At 40.8% G+C, this 21,856-nt stretch overlaps 1 protein-coding gene across 1 annotated transcript in view; it reads left to right on the forward strand.

The window, feature by feature from the left end:
• SPOPL (speckle type BTB/POZ protein like) overlaps window positions 1-20,799 on the forward strand; it is a 34,545-nt gene extending 13,746 nt beyond the window's left edge. The window contains exons 2-11 of the mRNA XM_056861493.1: window positions 634-770; window positions 2,881-3,002; window positions 5,232-5,383; window positions 8,817-8,944; window positions 14,959-15,136; window positions 15,219-15,274; window positions 16,693-16,815; window positions 18,208-18,350; window positions 18,450-18,503; window positions 20,432-20,799. Of these exons, the coding sequence (XP_056717471.1) occupies window positions 693-770; window positions 2,881-3,002; window positions 5,232-5,383; window positions 8,817-8,944; window positions 14,959-15,136; window positions 15,219-15,274; window positions 16,693-16,815; window positions 18,208-18,350; window positions 18,450-18,503; window positions 20,432-20,576 (1,179 nt within the window). The 5' untranslated portion in view covers window positions 634-692 and the 3' untranslated portion in view covers window positions 20,577-20,799. The remainder of the gene's footprint in view (window positions 1-633; window positions 771-2,880; window positions 3,003-5,231; window positions 5,384-8,816; window positions 8,945-14,958; window positions 15,137-15,218; window positions 15,275-16,692; window positions 16,816-18,207; window positions 18,351-18,449; window positions 18,504-20,431) is intronic.
• Window positions 20,800-21,856: the final 1,057 nt, after the last annotated feature.

Below are 21,856 nucleotides of genomic sequence, written 5' to 3' on the forward strand. Positions count from 1 at the left end.
AGATAATATGTGGTTTAGACGTGTGTTGTCAGGACAAACTGTGCAGATTAATTGTATTTGGATATATCTGCTGAATTTGCATATGTTTTCCCCATAAACAGGGTTCAGAGAACTGGACTGTTTTTGGCAGTGGGAAGCTGTGGCTGTGAGGAAGCCAGTTCAGTCTGACTTCCTACTGCTAAATGTGGTGATGCTTTTCATCACTGGTGGGTTGATAGACATCCTTCTGTTTTCTGCTTTGGCTGAAGCAAGACTGTTAGCATTGTGAAGCATTCTGGCAACACCTCCCTTTATGTTCTACTTATCTGCTTATTTTCTGGTTGAGAATTCAGTAGATGAAGATGAGAATCCTACTTTGGAGGAGATTTGAGCAGTTTTCCTGATGGAGGAGATTGTATTCTGACAAAGCCTTGGATGCCGATGATACTGTAAAATCCAGATACGTGGGCAGAATAAGCTTCCATTGGTGCTTGATAGTGTCTTCATAAACGAGCCAATCCTTTTTGTCCTGTAATTGCTTAAAATGTTTCAGTAATAGCCTAAATTCTACCATCGTTAAAACATTACACTAGTAAGTACTTGGCTGTAATTAGAAATAACACTAATAACTTGTTTTCATTTTAATTTGTGCAGGAAGAATACTGACAGCTGAATTTCTGCCTTTATACTGTAAGTTCTGCAATAAAGTGGGGATGTCAAGGGTCCCCACACCTCCACCACCTGGAGAGATGTCCAGTGGGCCTATAGCTGAAAGCTGGTGTTATACACAGGTAATTATCATATCTTCTGTATGGGTTCTGTTTTCTGTCTTGGTGGTATAGTTAACATCTTTGTGTTATTGCTGTAGCTAAGGAATCTTCCAGGTTTACTTCTCATTAGTAATGGTAAGGGCAAAATTCGAGGTGGCGATACAAGAAAGTTATGCTGAAGTAACCAGAAGGCAAAAAACGAGGTAGAGTAACTTCAGAAGAAAAGTAGAGTTGCCCTGTGCTCAACTTTGTTGAGTGAGTCATAGTGCCACAGTTTTGTCCCCACAGCTGTGAGTTTGAGAACACAGACACGAGATATGTCTTTTGGGAATGGCATCTTTCTCTCTGGGTTTATCCTTCCCTAGATTGTTCCGAATTCCTGTTGGCCAGGTGGTTTACTTTTAAAGAAAAACGTTTCTGTTCCTTTGTGGACAGGTCAATAGCTCAGTTGCTCCAACTCACTGCAACTCTCTTCCCTGAATGATAAATAAATTTTTATTTGCAGCTAATATGCCAGATAAAAGAGGTAAAATTCCCCGAATGTTCTGATCACATTCTGTCCAGAACAAGCGTACTTTCATGTCTCGATCTGAAGTAGAAACTTAAGCAAGGTTCAGCTATTCCTAACTGCTCCTGGTCAGACTGTCTTTGCATGTTGCTGAGGGTCACAGTTCTTGTTTCAGTCATTAGTAAGCTTTCCCCCAGTTTTCCAGATACTCATGCAAAAGATCTTCCTTGGGCATATTGGCTAGCTTAGCCACACTCACTATGTGTAACCAACCTAGAGTCCCTGTGAGAAAGGTGGGACTGTAAAAAAACCATAAATAAATAACAAAATGTCCTTTTCTTTCTTTTTCTTTTTTTTTTCTTTTGCATTTCCAGGTACTTTCCAAAAAGTCTTTCATTATCTAGCTCTGTCCAGTTTTAACCACAATTATGTAAATCACCTTTTTGACACATAGGTCTCCTTACATTTGGAAGTCTTCCCTTTTTCTTAGCTGCAGCCTCTGGGCTTTCAGTTCCTTAGCCAGGCTCTGACTTGAGTCCAGGGTTGGGGGTTCTTGGAACCTAATTTGGGGGGGGGGGCAGTAGCTGTTCATTACATTTCAAAAACTGTTCTTCGTGAGCCACGTTTCAGCAGTCCATGTTGCACAAGTCATGCGCAGGTCCTTATTGTACACTGTGATGTTTTCACTATGTCAGTATTTTGCATTTGTCTTATTTCTGTGTTTTAATGTGGAGTTTTATATGTATGTTGCTGTGATTTAAAAAGTAGACCTGTAGAGTGAGAAAGAGGGGTGTGGGATGGGAGATTGAAGTGTGTCGTGATCAGACGGTAGCTGTACCTTAGGGGGCAGAGTTGGCTGGTTTGACCTGAGAGGCGTTGTATGAGAGACAGTAGAGTGTATGGAGACAAGAGGTGGAGTGAGGTGCTGTAGAGTGTGAGAGAAATCTGTGTCCTCTGTTCAAGTTATGAGCCTAAGTGGCAGGTGGGGAAAATAAGCCTGTGTGGCTAGGCTTAAAGAAACTTTAAAGAAACAAGAACTGCACACTTATCCAGAACCGTTAACGCTTATGTACCTGTCTGAAACCATTACTCTGTTCAACCATACAGAAACTGTTACACTATTTTACTTATAAATGAACTATTTATGTTTAAGAGAAATAATTGTTTTATTTAGAGGAAAGGATGTCCCTTTTACCACATGCTGACCGTTCTGTCAGTCTACCAATTATAACTAAGCCAACCTGTTCTTTAGGTCCTACTAAGAGTTCTAAGGCAAGAGCCTTTGGTGGCAGAGAAAATAAGAAGGGAACGCTAAGGAGGTAAAGAAGGCAGCATAACATATATCGCCTCAGACCACTATGGAGAGGTGCCTTGACAGAGTTTACATATACAGGGGTTACATATAAGGGCTGTCACAGAAGAAAAGTGAAAACATTACATACAGAAACCTTGGTTTTTTTCTAACGTCCCTCCAACATAAACTTAAGTTTCTCTTTAATAGATCTCCTTGCACAGCGTAAACTGTACAATTGGACTTAAGATTTTATCTGGTGCTAGTTGAATGTTCGGTTGGAGTAAAGTTAATCTAGCGAATTGACATGATTGTCTGCATCTCTTATTCAGGTTAAAGTTGTAAAATTTTCTTATATGTGGACCATTAATAACTTCAGCTTCTGCAGAGAAGAAATGGGAGAAGTTTTAAAGAGCTCTACCTTTTCATCAGGGCCAAATGACAAAATGAAATGGTGAGGTGGTATTAATTTACCAGAGATTTTTTTTCATTTGTTCCTTAAGTGTGTGGTGTTAAGATTATATGAATAAATCACAAGGCAACTCGACTTTATGGCAGAATGTCTCCGCAGCATTAAAAGTTTGCACTGTGAAGAGGGGATAAAATGCGGGGTAGTGTTGGCCACAGTTCAGAGATCTGTACAACTGACTCCTTGAAATATAGTTTGGCGTAGCAGCCATTGTGATATAGTGAACTGGTGACTGGACCAAATCAAATTGGTTGAAAAACCCCAGTTGGTCTTGGGACATTGGTGGTTTGCTCTGGCCTACTTTGCAAGGTTGTTGTGATAAAATCCATGGCTTTTGCCTCTGCCTTCTTATAGAAAGTTTTACAGGTGCACACTGGTTTTGCTCTGCTGCTGCTGTTCTCACAGCTGTATTTGTTTTGACTGATATTCTGTTTGTGATTCTAATGTAGGTTTGGTATTCAAAGTTAGTTGGACCAGTCTTGTTTTTGTTGCAAGCTGTTGTGGGTGGGGTGTTGATAGTTTGAATGGAATCAAGCAGAATAGAATAGAATAGTGTGTTTATAATACGGTCCCAGACCAACAATAAAAACTTTTACGTGATAAAAATAATAGCTATATACATCAATAAATACATAATTGTACATTCATAGGAGAACTATTAAAAACTTAAGCTTAACTAAAACACAGAATCCACATATAAATATAAAAACACTCATTTGTTAGGTTCGACCCATGCTCGCCTAGGCTTCATAATTTGCCATCCAAATTTGGCCATTTCAAAGGTAAGCTCAGTGTCTTTATCTGAGAGCATATTAAAAAGGCGAGTCGCTCTAGTTCTCCCTGGGTGATCAGCTATTACAAGAGGAATGTCTTGTCTTATTTTATTATAAATTTTGCAGTCATAAATGACATGTTCAAGGGTCTCTATGCTCCCATCAGAACAAGGGCATACGCGTTCACCATAGGGGGTTTTCTTATATGTCCCTTCCATTATAGCTGAAGGGAGAGCGAATAAAGCAATTAATAAACAATATTACTCCAGGTCTTTCATATACTAAGTTCCTTTGGGAAAGGGTGGGATATGAATGCAATAAAGTAAAACGGTCTGTTTGGTTTGAACAAGTCCTTGAATACATCCAGAGGAGCACACTGCAGCTTGTAACTATTAGGTATTAGTTTCTTGCATGTGCTCAAAAAGGTTCTTTTTAAATAATAGTAATATGCTGTTAAAACATCCCCTCCTTTTATCCCTGGCTTTCAAAATCCGACCTGAATCTTTGGCATTCCTTTGGTAAGTCTTTATCACATACGTATGAAAAGGGAAGTTCCAAAGCCAGAGGTGACTGAGAATACCTCTTTGCATATCCTTACTAAATTTAACTGATAGAATTTGCAAGGTTGCTGTTAGCGGATTATACTAATCACAGTACTGAATTACACAGGAGGCAATTGCCAAGACACGTAGGGCTGTTTTTGTGTGTGGGGGTAGTAAAAAATTAAGTGACTGAGTCTTATTATGCTTTTTCCAGCACATTTTAAAATGTATCTCTTTACACCAGTTAATGATAAGAGTTTTTATATCCTGTTTTATTAAAGCAAAATGCACTTGACTATGAAGATGAATAAAATGAAGATTTTATGCAGCACAGATGTATTTTTATGAACGGAGATATAGTACATACTTAAATTTTGCATTGAAATGTGAAAAGTGCTGGGCTTGCATGAATTAGCACTTGCGTTTCTGGAATGTTTAACTGTTATCAAGGCATGATGGCAGGTCAAAAGTTGTAAGTAACGAGGCAAAAGGAATATGATGATGAGAATGTGAAAGGAGAGGAATGTACATATGTTGGACATTGATAAAGCAATCCAAACCAGAGTTACGCCTTTCTAAGCCCACTGGACTTCAATGGGCTTAGAAGGATCACACAGTACTTGGAAGGATTGGAGTATACATCTCCCCACCAGACCTGAAAGCTTGAAGGTTTTTGTGGAAACTTTGAAGCACGTTAGAGACATAAGGGTTAGAAACTTGTAGGGTGGTCTCTCCCCCCCCTCCCCAACGCCAAAAGATAGATCCTTGGGATTATGTGCCAAGGCTTTGTTCTGTGTCTACAAGCATATCAGACCAGGGGTCTTCTGCATACATATCTCTAGTAAGTTAGGGCTTTATAGATAACTGTGTATAATTGGTGATTCTTACATTCATTATAGGTGCCTGAGAGTAAACCCAAAAGGATTAGATGATGAAAGCAAAGATTACCTTTCGTTGTATTTACTTCTAGTTAGCTGTCCAAAAAGTGAAGTGAGAGCAAAATTTAAATTTTCTCTCTTAAATGCAAAAAGAGAAGAAACAAAAGCAATGGGTAAGTACATTTCCAGATTTTCCAAGACTGATAGATAACTTTCAGTTTGAAAAATAACTATAGGGACCTTGGCCTCAGGCAAGCTGAAGTGGTAAGGTGATGATTTAAGCATCCTGATTTCACTTCTCCAGAAACATCCCACTTCACGAATGCCAAATCAGACCTTTTGAAAAAGGCAATAAACTTCGACCAGTTGTGCATTCAAGTTTTATGCTTATTGAAGGAAGGGCAGGATAAAATGTGCTTAATTAATTCCCCATGCCTTTTATTTAAGAGCACCCACTCCCAGAACTTCTTCCCTAATATTCAGAGCAGCCATTTGAAGCTAAATGGTAAAAAGAGAGGGACATAATTGCTGATCTTCCATGTTCCCTTGGTTGCACTTTATTAATTTTTTTGCACAATTTCAGTTGCTTCAGCAGGTGCCCCTCAGTTTCAGCGGATCTTGGTCAAGTCAAGCTAATGACATTGGAGGTTATTTGACTTGCCTTTAATGATATCATTAGTGGGCCAACAAATAACCACTTATATTGGCAAGAAAAATATTTTACTAATAGATCTATTAACTGTTTGGAAAAGCCTAAGAAATATATTCCAGCTACTTAATCACTTTCACCGACAGATGTTGTTGCAGCTGAAGCATGGCTTACCTGTTCAACCTATCCTGCAGCAACGTATTACAAACGTGTCACATTCTGATTTCTGGAATAGCACTAAACTAAGGACTTCATGAAGTGATTTTCTTTTGTTTGTGAAAATGTTGGATGGATAAAATTTGAACTGTGCAGTACTAGAAAGCTGTTTTGGTAATAAAGACCCCTTCAAAGATTGTTACTAACATTGGATCCTGTGGAGTACATGTGTAAGGACAAATGTGGATGCAATTCTTGCCCACTTCCCCTAGTAGTCCCATAAGACCTCCAAAACATCAATGCTGATGATTGCAGGGCTCTTGTGGACAAAAACACATGAACCCTGGAGTGTTGCATTGAAGTGAGACAACTGCAGTGGTTTTGGGCCACTGAGATTTCCACGGACATAAAAGGAAGGGGCAGGCAATTTCTTGTCTATTCCTCCTCACTGCATCGCTCCCGGCTGCATGTCTTTTGCCCATTTGAGTCCCACACTCTCCAGCATCAGGATTTTAGAGATCTTGAGAGCTGCTGGGGAAATCCGTAGGAGAGCTACATCATTATATGCATGCTCTGTAGAATCTAATTGGCATGTTTTCATGCATACAGTAAAATATAATTTCTGTGTTCAGTTACCTTTTTCATTTAGGTATATTTCATTCTCTGCATATGCACATGTGGTAGCAAATACTCATTTCCTTCTTTTAATGAGCAAAATTGCTGTAGGTGTGGTTTAATAATGGTCCTGGGTTCAAATCCCAGTTGGTATAGACTCACTGATGAGGGTCAGGAAATTATTACATAATTTTTGATAGAGAAACTGAAGCTCAGCAACAATCAGTTACTAAAAAGCAACCTCTTTTATTCATGGATAAATATGCCCGCTCACTCCGCCAGTATGTCCCCCACTTAAAATGGGTTTGTCAATATTACCCGGAAAGATGCAGCAATATTTTAGTACATTTGAGGAACCTTTTCAATGGAGAGCATTTATGCTAACTCGACTCAATCCCTTTCCATCTAAGGTTTTATACAGGAGATTTACTAAGACTCCCTTTAACAAGAGGGTGTGTCCATGCGGAACGGGCCAACCAGATGCCCTACATCACATTATCTTAGATTGTTGTTTACATGAAGAACCCCGTAAAAAATTTATATTACCCTTAATCAGCAAACGGTGGCCCCCTATAGAACATCCACTTGCCAATTCTTGCTGAACAACATTACAACTGATGGTACGATGAAGGTGGCGGAGTTTTTGGCAGAGGTTGTTAAGGTTAAGATTCAAACTCAGTTTTAATCTAGATATCTATTATCTGTTTATCTCTGACCTTGTGACTATCAACATTATGCCAGTAAAGGTTATCTGATTCTAGCGCAATCCTTTGCACAGTTATTTTTGTCTAAGGCTGTTGAAACCAGTTGCCTTACACAGGAGTGACTCTTCATAGGAGTGCGCCATAAGGATTGTAAACCATTCAACAAACTAAAATGCTGTCTAAAATATATCTATGGAGCTAGTTACAAAAATGAATAATCGAGTTGTGCTCCATGGAAATACTGTGCTGGGTCTGACCCTCCCCCCTCACAGCTGCTTGAAATGCCCCCAAATCCGGTTTCTGAAGGTCCCTGGGTAGGGGGAGCCAAGAAAGTCACACTGGAAGTCCTTGCATCTATGGAAATGCAGTGTCAAATCCACAACCCATTATCTGGTGGAATTCAGTATTTATTTACTTTAAATAGTCCAAGCTGTAGGAACATTTCATTAGCAAAAAATACTTTTTTTCTGTTTAATGTTACTCTTAACTGTTAAGGATATAGAAAATGATGATTTCAGATAACTAAATGTAGTGGCCACATTCCAGAAATCCATGACTAGCCCCATGGCATTTTATATGCACTCTGTCTCCAGTTTCCTTTTATGACCGCAGCTCTTCATGCTGGGTCCACGGCTGCCCTCCTAAGGTTTCCCAAACTTCTGGAGTAGCTGCTTTGGCAAGGGGATCTACAGTCAGGAGAGGGGCTCCAGACCCCTGCTACAAGTACTGCATACCATTTTGGGATCCTGACCAGTTACTGAGAGGGAGCATACTGTGCAAATTTCCCCCGCTTGATTTTTAAAAATACACGTTGAGTATCCCTTATCCTAAATGCTTGGGACCCGAAGTGTTTCAAACTTCAGATTATTTCAGATTTTGGGATATTTGCACGTACATAATAAGATACCTTGGGGATGGGACCCAAGCCTAAATATGAAATTCATTTATGTTTTATATGCATACACATATCCTGAAGGTAATTTTATACAACATTTAAAAATTTTGTGCATTGAAACAAAGTTTGTGTACATTGAACCATCAGAAAGCAAAAATGTTGAAATGTTGAACATTTCAGAAAGCAAAAAACTATCTCACCAGAAGTTTTGGATTTTGGATCGTTTCAGATTTTGTATCACTACAGATATCAGATTTTCAGATAAGGGATGCTCAACTGTACTGCTTGCCTCAGTACCATTGTTGCAGAGCTTTTTCATGCTGCCTTGGTCAAACCAAGTTACCAATACATATTGTATTCTCTGATAGAATTTAATGTTGTGTTAGTCTGCAATAAATCAAGTAAGCTATGTCTTGAATAAGCCCTTGAAGCAAATTATACTTGTAGGTACAAATCTCTTATAGTAATATATTGACTTAAGCTAGCTTTGATTTGACTTCGATTTCATTTACCTCATATGTAAAGATTTTAAAGTGAAGACTGTTTTAATTGAACATGCTTCTTCTTTTCTATCCATTTGCTACTAGAAAGCCAAAGAGCATATCGATTTGTTCAAGGCAAGGATTGGGGTTTTAAAAAATTCATTCGGAGAGATTTTTTACTTGATGAAGCAAATGGTCTTTTACCAGATGATAAGCTTACATTATTTTGTGAGGTAGGTAATCAACACTGCTTTTTAAAACAGAATATTGGTTTTCCTTGGCTATGAATGAGAAAAAGGAGGGTTAAATGTTATTGAAGACAACAATTGCTTTTTAAGAACTGACTGTGAGACCTTAATGCTTGTAAGTCAAGTGTTTGATCATATATTATATCAATTTGACTTCACATCTTGTACATTGTTCATGAAGAGGTTTGGGTTGAAGTGAACCAGAGCTAGAGACTTTTTGCACTTTCATTGAATAGGGAGGGATGACAGAAGGTTTTAAAACTTCAGTAACATGATATTAATTTCCAGTGCCTTGACACTTACTTGGATGTGTCTTTCTTTCAAAGGATGCCAGTTGCATTCTAGTAATGCTTGGGCAATTGTTGCGGTCTACTTTTTGCTGCAGGCTGTAGTGAGTCCTACACTAAGGCTTAAGTTAGTGGAATTTCTCCTTACTGCAAAACAAAATGGTTTTAACACTGAGTTGGATTTAATAATTCTAGCTGGCTGCCTAGTTATTTCAGAGTGATACAGCTAGACCCACATTGAGGTGTCGTCAATTTGGTTCAACATCAAGAAATTATAAGTCTGATTTTTTTGTCTAAATGTCTTTGATTTCGAGATAATTTTATAAATATATAAGGAGCTATTGGATTGCTGCAGGTTGCTTATCAAATCCATTGCTTGACTGTCCACAGCTATCTAAGGTCTTGGATAGACAACAGGGTTTGAATTTTGGACCTAATAAATGCCTAGTTCAGGGGTGTTGAACTCATTTGTTAGGAGGGCCAGATATGACATAAATGCCACTTGGTCAGGCCATGGGTACCAAATAAATAAATATTAACACATTAACAGAACAGTATGCATTCAAATTGGAATTATAAATTCACATTTTTTGAAATGACTCTTATAATGTAAAAGGAGCACTATAGGTGACAATGTTATTTATTTATTTATTTTTGCTGGCAAAACCACACCTGTTGTATTTCTGCCCCCTGTGCAGCTGTGAAAGCAAGGAGAAACTAGCAAGAGTCTCAGAAGTCACTGCTCCAGCACTGAAAGGCACAATTGATTAAAACAATAATGATACCATGGACTAGAACTGCCACTATTCCTTTCTTGTCAAGCTTTTAAGCCATTCACAGTGGCGCAGAAGCCAGAAGTCCAACCAGTGTGGCATGTGTAGCAAAGAAATGCAGCAATGGGGGAGAGGCTGAAAAAATCATAGTATATCAGTTGTTCAAAGGCTCTGTGCCAAGGCAAAGTGGCAAACCCACCTTTCTTTTCATGTGTCAGCCTCCTGGGAATGCATCTAGGCAGGGATCATATTGTCCCCTGCCTTGTGGGGCATGGTATCGAATGCCAAGTTCTGGGAGACAGGGAAGGAAGGAGGCACTGCCACTGGGTTTTCCCTTCCTTCCCATCCATTACACTGGCTTTGCTACACTAATCCTGTACCACTTGGACGGATCGGGGCCCACCCAGGGCATGTCAGAATGCTGGAAGAATGGCCGGAGAGCGGGGCCTGGCCCCTTCTGTCCTTCCTTCCGTAGGCAGTGGGTGAAGTTGCAGTGGCTCTGCAGATGGGACTCCCAGACACACATGTTGCCTACAACACCAGAGGAAGAGACTGGGCTGAGCTAGGAGAGAATTGGGAGGGGCGCAGAAAGGAACCTGCAGGGACAGAAGGAGAAAGGCCAGCAGTTTTAATGTGGGGGAGGGGCAACACAGAGCGCGGCTCAGGCAGCAGCCAGGGGGGTGGGCTGTCGGAGCCTCTGACCTGGATGCCAGTGCACCCTCTCTGCCTGAGCCTGAGGCAGGCTCACAAGTTTGCAGCCTGGGAGTGGGGGGGGGGAGCTGGGGGTGGCTGCCTCAACTCAGCGGGCTAGATAACAGTCCTCAAAGGACCGGATCCGGCCCAAAGGCCATAACTTTGATGCCCCTGGCCTAGCACATCATCTGTATAATTTGTCCATCCATAGATTATTGGCATCCAAATCCCAGTGCTAGTTTTGAATAGCCCTAAAAATTGGAGCATCTCTACTGTGGTAAACCCCAAATTGAAATGTGGACCTGTACAAAATCAGTGCTTCAGCTGGCTCTTGTACTTGTGCATAGGAGAACAATGGGGCATATTTGCCATCCTACTGGCAGAGTTTGGGACCTCCTGTACAGATTTGCAGTTTCAGATACTTGTTTCTTTTTGAAGATGGCTTGGTTGTGTTGGTGGTCCAAAATATTAGATGATAAATCTCTTAAAAATGGATTAGTATGGGTAATCTGGGGTTCTGTGTTGGTGGGCTTTTGCTATTAGGCAGGCATTAATCCTGTCCTAGGGAGAAAAGGAAGAGGCACTAGCGATCATATTGCAAATATATGCTTGCTACTGGAACATACGAGAGAATTTCAGAAGAAAATCAGCTTGTGTTTCATAGATTACAGCAAAGCTTTTGACTGTGTGGATCACAATAAGTTATGGATAGTTTTAAAGGAAATGGGTGTGCCTCTACATCTGATCGTTTTGATGCGCAACCTGTACTCTGGACAAGAGGCCACAGTTAGAACATATGGAGAAACAAAATGGTTTCCAATTGGCAAAGGAGTCAGACAAGGATGTATTTTATCTCCCTATCTCTTCAATCTATATGCAGAACATATAATTAGGAAAGCTGGATTAGATTTAGATGAAGGTGGAGTGAAAATTGAAGGGAGGAACATTAATAATTTGAGATATGCCAATGACACTACATTATTGGCAGAAAATAGTGAAGATTTGAAACGACTACTGCTGAAAGTTAAAAGAAAGTGCCAAAGCAGGACTACAGTGGAACATCAAGAAAACAAAAGTAATGACTACAGGAGAATTACACAACTTTAAGGCTGACAATGAGGAAATTGAAATTGTTGAAGACTTTCTATTCCTTGGCTCCACCATCAACCAAAAGGGAGACTGCAGCCAAGAAATAAGAAGGAGATTGAGACTAGGAAGGGCAGCCATGAAGGAGCTAGAAAAGATTTTGAGGTGTAAGGATGTGTCACTGGCCACCAAGACTAGATTAATTCATGCCATCGTATTTCCTATTACTATGTATGGGTGTGAAAGCTGGACAGTGAAGAAAGCTGATAGGAAGAAAATAGATTCCTTTAAAATGTGGTGTTGGAGGAGAGTGTTACGGATACCATGGACTGCCAAAAAAACAAATCAGTGGGTTATAGATCAAATCAAGCCTGAACTGACCCTAGAAGCTAAAATGACTAAACTGAGAGGCTATCGTATTTTAGTCACATCATGCGATGACGAGTCACTGGAAAAGACAGTCATGCTAGGAAAAGTTGAGGGCAGCAGGAAAAGAGGAAGACCCAACAAGAGATGGACTGACTCAATAAAGGAAGCCACAGCCCTCAATTTGCAAGATCTGAGCAAGGCTGTCAAAGATATGACATTTTAGAGGACTTTCATTCATAGGGTCGTCATGAGTCGGAAGCGACTTGACGGCACTTAACACACACACAGGCAGTTTGTGTCTAGAGAAGCCAGTCAGGAAAGAAGATGTGGATTGGACCATGCTTTTTACATGGAAGAGCAAACTGTTTGATATTCATGTACAGTTTGAAATTCACCATTGGCAACGGAGGAATGGAGCTATTACTTCCCTTGTTACCAAAAGCAGTGCTGAACAGCACATGCTGATGTTAGTAGAATCTCAATAGTATGAACATAGCTACTTTGTTAAAAGCCATTTTAGCTTTCCATATATTGATAAGGTTTCTGCAGCAACTGTCCCATGATAACATTAGATATTTAGGAGTGAATTATGTCCCTCTTCAGAGTTAGGCCTATTGACAGAGCCATAACAAAATGGAGGCAAACCTTACTACTCAGGAGGGTTTGAGCAAGTGCACATTACTCAGAGTAATTGAAAAACCCAATGAATGTTGATTCTCTGGTGGACTATATCATTAGTCTCGGGGAGAAATACATGAGAAATAAAATGCAAATAGCTCCATATTCTGTCAGTAACCTAAATTGTCTTAGTAAAATCCACTAAGGCTACTTATGTTACTTAAAAACTGAATCAAGTGAAGAAGGTTATGATCCCAGTACAGTGCATGTTAACTGTACACTGGCAGGTTATCACTTGCTGCTGTGGACTGATTAGGGGCTTAGGAGGATGATAGACTCTAACAGTTCACAAGTTTGCTTTGATCTTTGTATGTGTACAAAAATTTCTTGGCAATATTACAACTTAATTATGTGTCATTATGTTGTGCAGGAAGAATAATTGAAATGTGGCCCCTGAGACTAAATGGTGCAAATATATTGCATCTTATTTTAGTTAGACAGACAAGCTAAATTAGGTATGTGATGAATTTGTTATGAATACAATTATTCAGTTGGTAAGTGGCGGTAACACTTCTCTGGGTCTGAAAGGATCCTTAGACTTTTATAAAATATTCCCAATTCAAATCGTTTATGCTCCTGGCCAAACTTGTTTGGGAAGCGAATATTAATAAGGATGGGGGTTGAGAGATGGGGGGGGAGAAAATGTGTTGCATTTTGCTCGTAGTTCGGATGGACTTAGGGGAATAGAATTTTTCCTTGGTTTTCACAAAACTACTCCTGTCAGAGCTGTTCAGTGCATGCATAATACTTTCCTTAAAGGCCTAGCAAGTCAGAGCCACTAGCTTTGAATCTTGACTTGAAGCATTCCTTATTTATGAGAGGTTATGGAGTCGTGATAATGTGGATTCCAGAAGAGAGGCCACGCCTTCATTGAACACCTCAAAGTAATCCTGCTACTCTTGTCCTCTGGCATTGCCAAAGCCACTTCCGTTTGAACTTTGACCCACTTGTCTTTTATTTTGTGTTGTAGTACCTTTAAAAACAACAACCTAAACCCATTCATTAGCAGAACTTTTTGTGGGTTAGCTATGAAGGAGTTCTTGAATGTTGTGTCCCAAGCTGCTTCTACCAAGTTTCTCTTTGTTGACTTGCTACTGTCCAGGTTTATTGGGTTCTTGAATGAGTTTAGCTAGGGGATGAGCCACTGAGAGTGCAACATACTATCACATAGATCACAGGATCTGGCCCCTGGAGAGCTTTCATCTGCCCCCCGGAGCCGAGGCACCTAGTCCCCCTTCCCCCCCACCCCGCCTTTTCTGGGCTTCCTGGGGCCTGTGCGTGGCTGGGGAGGGAGTGGGGAAGGCTTCTGCCCGGTTGTGCTGGGCCATGGGGTCGCTGTCATGGCCAGGGGTGGGAGGAGTTGGCCTGACGGCACTGGGCCACAAGGCTGCTGGCGGGGAGGGAGGCTTTCCCCCAGTTGCACTGGGCCGCGGGGCTGCTGGCGCGGCTGGGGTTGCAGAGAGAGGCTTTCCCCCAATCGCCCTGGGCCGCTAGCACGGCCGGGGGTGCAAGTGGAGGTATTGCTGCCATTGCGTGAGGCCACTGGTGGGCAGGGAGGCTTTCCCCAGGTAGCGCAGGGGTGCAAGTGGAGGCATTGCCGCAGCTGCACAAGGCCGCGAGGCCGCTGGCGCGGCTGGGGGTGGGGAGTTGCAAACTATGCATAGAAGTGCAATGAAGAAAGTCATGTGTTAGGTTTTCATGTGTTTCTGTTTTCTTCACTTCTCACTTCCCTCTGTGGCCCTCTAGTCTCGTGCCGTGGCCCCCCATATACCCAATTTTCACCTGTGGCCCCCTTGGAATATCCTGGGCTTCCCCGGGGTGGGGGCATATGGCCTCAGGTTGATAACCACTGCTCTAGAGTAGCTACTGTTGACTTGTCAGGTGGATGGGCAAGCCAGAGCTTGTGGGCTGAGGTGCTTTGTGATCAATTTCCTTTGGCCATGCTTAATCCCAATATAGGCTGATATCTGAAATATTTGTGTTGTTACTAGCTGGACACTAAATGGTACAAACTGTGTGTATTCCTAATCTAGGTTGTATTATATTTTAACTATGAAAGCTGTTGCTTCAGGATTTTTAGTATTTTGACTGTTACCCTGCTATTTTCTGTTAGGTAAGCGTAGTACAAGATTCTGTGAATATTTCGGGACAGTCCAATACAAATACATTAAAGGTACCAGAATGCCGACTCGCTGAAGATCTAGGAAATCTCTGGGAGACAACAAGATTTACAGATTGCAGTTTTTATGTAGGAGGAAAAGAATTCAAAGCTCATAAATCTGTCCTTTCAGGTACATTCTACTTTTATATCCTAACTTTAATTAACCGTGTACAATCTTGGTATGGTATTAATGCATATGTTCCTTGCCACAGCTCGTTCACCGGTTTTTAATGCAATGTTTGAACATGAAATGGAGGAAAGCAAAAAGGTGAGTGAATATTGTTCTTTGGCCTAATAAATAAAGGGAGGTGCTTCCTGGAGGCACGTTATGCTTTGATTTACAGTAGGGGTGCAGTGTTTGGCTAGGTTAACTAAGCTTCTTGACAAAAGGTGCCCAGTTTAATCAGGCAGTTAGTTTTATGTATTTAATACAAGTACTTTTTAAAATGATGGGCAGAAGGCATCCCCTTAGAAGAGCATTCCCTCTCCTTCGGACTTATAGGAGGGAATGTCTCTTTAAAAGGGCACCTGCTGAACCAAGTGAGTAATCTCAAAACAGATGAAGTGTGCTTCCTTATTTAGAGCTATTGTGTCAAATGCAGAGTAATGCCATTATAATTGATTGTTTTAAAACCTGGTCTATTGGCATGTTTTATTGTGCAGCCAGCCTAGCATAGATGCTCATAAACCTGGCGATACATGGGTGGGGGGTGTCCTAGTGGTTTGTGAAGCAGTTGCTGCAAAAGTGCTTCAGCAGCCTTATGGAGAGAACCATGAGGCTACCATGGCTGCTGCTCCTGGCCTGTAGAAAAATTAATCTGCTAGTTTTATGGAAGAAAGGTTTGTGGTTTGAGTCCCATGAGCAAGTTTCACACACACTAGATAGTGTCTGCTGCAGAGCACACTGCCTCTTCCATCTGTGCATGGACCACTGAAAATCACTGACGCTGTGCAAATGGAAGTTTCTATTTCTGCATACTCCCTCTTTCATTAACTAGTGCACAAGGAACTTGTTCATAGGATCCACATCATTGTCTCCAGTGCTATGTTGGTTGAGCGGCTGAAAATACAGTGTCTCTGGTTTAAGCCTGAAAAGCATGCTTGGACACACTTAAATCTAGTACTGCATTCAGCCTCCCAAACTGGAGAGGAAAAGAAACGCCCACTGAGGTGTATGGGATTAAGAGTGCCTTGTCTTGTCCTTCTAAATGTAAGCGCAATCTTTATGATTTACCTTGCACAAAAAACCTGCTGGAAGCATGTGCAAGGCATTCATGAAATGATTGGGCAATGCTGATTCTATGACCTTAGGCAGATCATGAGAGGGAGGGCATCTTGGTCATCTTCTGGGCATGGAGTAGGGGTCACTGAAGATGTGTGGGGGGTAGTTGTGAATTTCCGGCATTGTGCAGGGGGTTGGACTAGCAGTCCCTTCCAACTCTATGATTCTATGATTCCATGGCTCTTCAGTCAACAAATTATTTACATTTGAACAGGCTCTGAGTGCCTTCATGCGTTGACCTCAAATTTGAAAAAAATCCCAAATAGTTGTGATGGGAGCCTAATAGGGCTCAATCTCCTTACACCAGAATACTGTTGAAACGAGAGTTGAGTGTTATGCACTGTAGGAAGATCATAATATCTTAATTCATAAACATGATTGAGATGTTTTTGTTTTTGTAACAGAATCGTGTAGAAATAAATGATGTAGACCCTGAGGTTTTTAAAGAAATGATGAGATTCATTTATACAGGGAAAGCACCAAACCTTGACAAAATGGCTGACAACTTGTTGGCAGCAGCAGACAAAGTAAGTAATTGGGTCTCACAGTGGCTCTTGCAGATCATTTTAGCAACCTAAAAAAGTGCATATTTGTGTATTTTATATAACTATGAAAGGCACACACAGAATCCACAAGTAACAAATTGGATGATTAGTAGTAGAAATATTACAAAGGGGAAGATCTAGAAATTGTATGAAAATTGCTTATGCAATTAAGTAAATTGCAGTTCTTGAAATGTTTGGGATGTCTTTGTGGAGAGCTTGATGAATAGCCATCTTACTGTACTGAACTGTGGATTGATTGGGCTATTTACGAAAGTTTAATATACAATGGTAAAATTGTACAGGAAGAACTATGCGTGATACTGGTCACACTGGTTTGGCTTCAGTGATCGGTAGGCACAAGGATTGCAGATCTTTTCTTGCAGTCCCATCTAATCCCTGGAAAAAGGATTTCTAGGGCCGCATGGTCCAGTAACCCTTCAGGGTTGCATTGTGGAGGGGAAAGATGATGATAATGAAGAAGAGTTGGTTTTTTAGATGCCAACTTTCTCTACCACTTAAGGGAGACTCAAACCGGCTTACAATCACCTTCCCTTCCCCTCCCCACAGCAGATACCCTGTGAGGTAGGTGGAGCTGAGAGAGCTCTAAGAGATCTGTAACTTTGCCCAAGGTCACCCAGCTGGCTTCGTGTGTAGGAGTGGGGAAACAAATCCAGTTCACCAGATTAGCCTCCGCCGCTCATGTGGAGGAGTGAGGAATCAAACCCGGCTCTCCAGATCAGAGTCGACCGCTCCAAGTTGCCCTTTCATCCTCTTCTGTCAGCACACTGGTCCTCAAACCCCAAGAATAAATTTTCCTAGACTTGTAAAGGACTTCTGCATGGAGGGGAAAATGGGAAATATCTACAGTCCTTGTACCCATTGATTGTTGCCTACAACGTACTGTTTCAAGACTAGACCAAGGATACAGAGATGCAGCTCAAGTGAGCCCAAATATTTGTGGATTAAAATTTGAACACTGAAGCATAACCATAACTAATAATGAGTAAAGCACATCTTTCTTCAACACGCTTAATGAAAAGTGTAATTGGAGGCTCATCAAGTAACAGTTTAGGATGTTACCCCTTGGACACAATCAATCTGAACCGGCCTCTTCACAAAATCTCAGATATTTCCATTGCAAGAGTCTGGGGTGGACTAGTAAACATGCATAAATCATCGTGAATGCTGGTTTACGTTAAAAGATTATATTTGAGACTTGTAAAGCATTGCCTCATTTTGAGTGGCTTCTTGTTTGTTCTTTAAGGGCCAAGTACTTTGCAGTTCTCTGCAATTATGTGTGTGTGATAGATGTCTACTGTAACCGGAAAAAAATAAATGAGAGTAATGAGTAAAGTTTTTTTTCCCTCTTGTTAGTATGCACTGGAACGGCTGAAGGTCATGTGTGAAGAAGCTCTGTGTAGTAACCTCTCGGTAGAAAATGTCGCAGACATCCTTATCCTTGCTGATTTGCACAGTGCAGAACAGTTGAAAGCACAAGCAATAGACTTTATTAACAGGCACGTACTTAATTTTAATTTTTTTTTTTTTTTGGAAAATTCCTTAATTTGTTAAGTAACAGTCTTAAAATTACATCCGGATAATTTCTTGTGCCACAGGTGCAGCGTTCTTAGGCAACTTGGTTGTAAAGATGGGAAGAACTGGAACAGCAAGTAAGTAAAATGGTCACATCTGAGTCATCCATAAGTAATCCATGTTTGTCTTCACCCTGAGTTCAGAACAGAGTAAACATATATGCTAAATACAATCATTAAAACAATTGTCTCTAACATTCTATTACATCAGTAAGTAGCCAGCTTGACAAATAGAAGACACTCATCATACAAGATGTAAATGTTGCTGAGTCAGGCCCATAGGTATGGGAGCATTTTCTGGCATCACCCCCCAATGTCATAGCACAGAGTTAATTTCCCATGTTTCTTATTTTTTTAGTCCACTAAAAAGTATGTGGTCTGTGGATGCTCTGTTCTTAATATTATTGAATCACTTCTCAGCCTGTTGGTTAAGATCAAGCGTACTGTAACATTATTCAGTGTGACATAGAATCATGGAGTTGGAAGGGACCACCAGGGTCATCTAGTCCAACCCAGTGCACAATGCAGGAAATGCACAACTACCTCCCCTCACACCCTCAGCGACCCCTACTCCATGCCCAGAAGGTGGCCAAGATGCCCTCCCTCTCATGATCTGCCTAAGGTCATAGAATCAGCATTGCTGACAGATGGCCATCTAGCCTCTGCTTAAAAACCTCCAGGGAAGGAGAGCTTACCACCTCCCGAGGAAATCTGTTCCACCGAGGAACTGCTCTGACTGTTAGAAAATTCTTCCTAATGTCTAGACGGAAACTCTTTTGATTGCATTTCAACCCATTGGTTCTGGTCCAACATCACCAGGTCCCTCTCCATGACACTGAATCCCAATGAATCTCATTGTTTTGGATGCTGAGAACTGGCAACTGTAGCCACCCCTTTGCTACTGTACTCATGCCCCCTCTCTACATTCCTGTGTTCAGTCTGTTGTTAAATTTTGGCTTGGCTACTGACAGAGATTGAAAAGCTTACAAGAGAATGTCAGAGGTCTAGCAGTTGGATTTTCCTTTGAAACCAAGTGTCATCATTTGGTGATCTTGTGAAAGCTATTCTTTCATACTGAAGTTTAGCAAACTTATATCTGTACTTTGGCTCTTGAGCCAATAATTAGAAATATGCAAACAAGCTTACTTTTAGGTGGCAACATCCCAGGTTCAGCTCATAACACTTTACATATGCTTTAGAATGATTGAATGCATTCCTCTTCACATGTCCAGTTTAAAGGAACCAGGCAAGTAGGTGATGTAAAAGACCTCTACCTGGAGAGCCGCTGCCCGTCTGAGTAGACAATACTGACTTGGATGGACCAGTATAAGGCAGCTTCATGTGTTCATAATATTCAAGTACAGATATCCACATTGTCTGCTAATTTCAGCTCCTTGTAAAATCTGAAGACAGACTTTGGCTTCTAAGAGCTTAAGAATGATTTCTCTCAAATTACACTAAAATTGCACATTGTTGGACATTGCTAGTACAATTGTTATGGGAGTGAAGGAAAATCATAGGATCGTTGCATTGGAAGTATTCAGGATCAAGATGCTGGACATAATTTCTATGGAACTCCAGGGCAGGGAGAAAGCAGGAGTCTTGTTGTTACTGTAGTGATGTCTAAATAAACAGCTGCCTCCAGAAAGCATGATATATGTGTTACCTGAAGGACCAAGCAATTCTTCTATTTTAGGATCTGCAAGAGGACACTGGGGATAGAGGAGATGTCAAGATTAGTCAAAATAAAGATAGGAGATGGGGTTTGTGTTGCCATTGGGAAAGAAAATACTTTTCTTTTGCCGGAGCGCTCCTGCTGAAACACAAGAGCAATTTCAGCACTACTGTGTACAAATAATACTTGGTTTGCATTATTTATAACCGGATCCTATACATATTTATTCAGAAGAACATGCTGTGAGATTCGCTTTCTAGAAAGTTGCTTAGCATTGCGACTAGAGTCTCTTAAACCTAAACCTGATTTTTGTAAATCCATTTATTTACAGCCAAGCAACGGACATAATGGAAACGGCAGGTTGGAAGTCAATGATCCACTCTCACCCCCACTTAGTAGCTGAGGCCTTTCGAGCACTCGCATCTGCACAGTGTCCACAGTTCGGCATTCCACGCAAACGACTAAAACAGTCATGAAATCTTCCATGGACTTTAGAGAACTCCTCCACCGTGTCCTGAGGAGTCTTCTCAAAGCATCACCCAGAATTGGTTATCCCTGTCCACAGAACCTAACCTGCAACATTTTAAGAATGGATAATAGGTGGTTTAATAATCAGCTTTAAATTAGACTGATAATTCTCCAGTTCACTGAAAGGCCTTAAATTCAACTACTCTAGTTCATGCGTCTTTGTTTTTATTTTATTTTTAAATTGTGCCTCGTCTTTTTGACTGGGCCATGTAGGATTGCACTAGCTCCATAATGCAGTAATGTTGATAAATGAAGACCATTCTTGAAAGGGATCTTCCTCTTTTCCATCCCCCCCCCAAGGGTATCATTTGGTCTTGTGGTAACTGGAAGCTTTTAACTAGACTCTCGTGAAAAGCACTTGAATTGGGAGGCAGCAAGCACTCCAGTCCAAGTACTGTATTTGGGGTGCATCAGAAGGTGCTGTCAGGCATGCTGTGGCAATACACTATTCTGAATATAATTTATTTTTCATTGGTTCAGGTGAGCGAGGGAAATATGCAATGTCTTGGCCCAGAAATGTATTTTACTAGAGTTTGTAAATGCTTACTGTGTGAGTGTGTCCATCATCTGTTAAACGAAACACACAGTAACTTTTTTTGGCCTGTGTTTCTTTTGGATCCATTGCTGTTTTACTGAACCAGAGTGAAAGTTAGCGTTTTGATACGGAATACAGTTAAATGATACATGCAAGGGGGAGAAATCTTTTTCCCCCTCAGACGGAATACAGTGAAGATCAAGGATGCATCAGAATGACCAAATGTAAATTTCAGAAATGGGCCAAATTATGGATTCTCAGTATGCACTTTTAATGTGTAACTTTTGTATGTTGTGTGGTACATATATATTTTGGTTTTTGATAAATATGGTACAGTAATTGTGGCCTAACTTTTGAAATACATTAAGATACCCATAGCCACATGGGATTTAGTTTTGTTACTGCAAACAAGGAAAGCATGACTTCAGAGATGTTGATTCAAAGTGACTATCTCAAGTGTTCATGTTAGAATCCATTCTATTTTCACACTTTGGACAGGTTTAGCTTTATTCCTTTAGTGTGTGTATGCACAAGCCTGTTCACACTAGTGGAAGTTGCACAGACACACACACTTAGCAGGAAGAATAGAAGTCTGAAATGTCAGTATTTGTAAGCCCTGACTTGTTCTTTCTAGCATTTGTTGTCGTACTAGCATTGTGGATGGTATTGAAATTCTGCATAATGTGAAAAAGG

The sequence above is a fragment of the Euleptes europaea genome, chromosome 15, assembly GCF_029931775.1.
Source record: "Euleptes europaea isolate rEulEur1 chromosome 15, rEulEur1.hap1, whole genome shotgun sequence".
NCBI lineage: Eukaryota > Metazoa > Chordata > Lepidosauria > Squamata > Sphaerodactylidae > Euleptes > Euleptes europaea.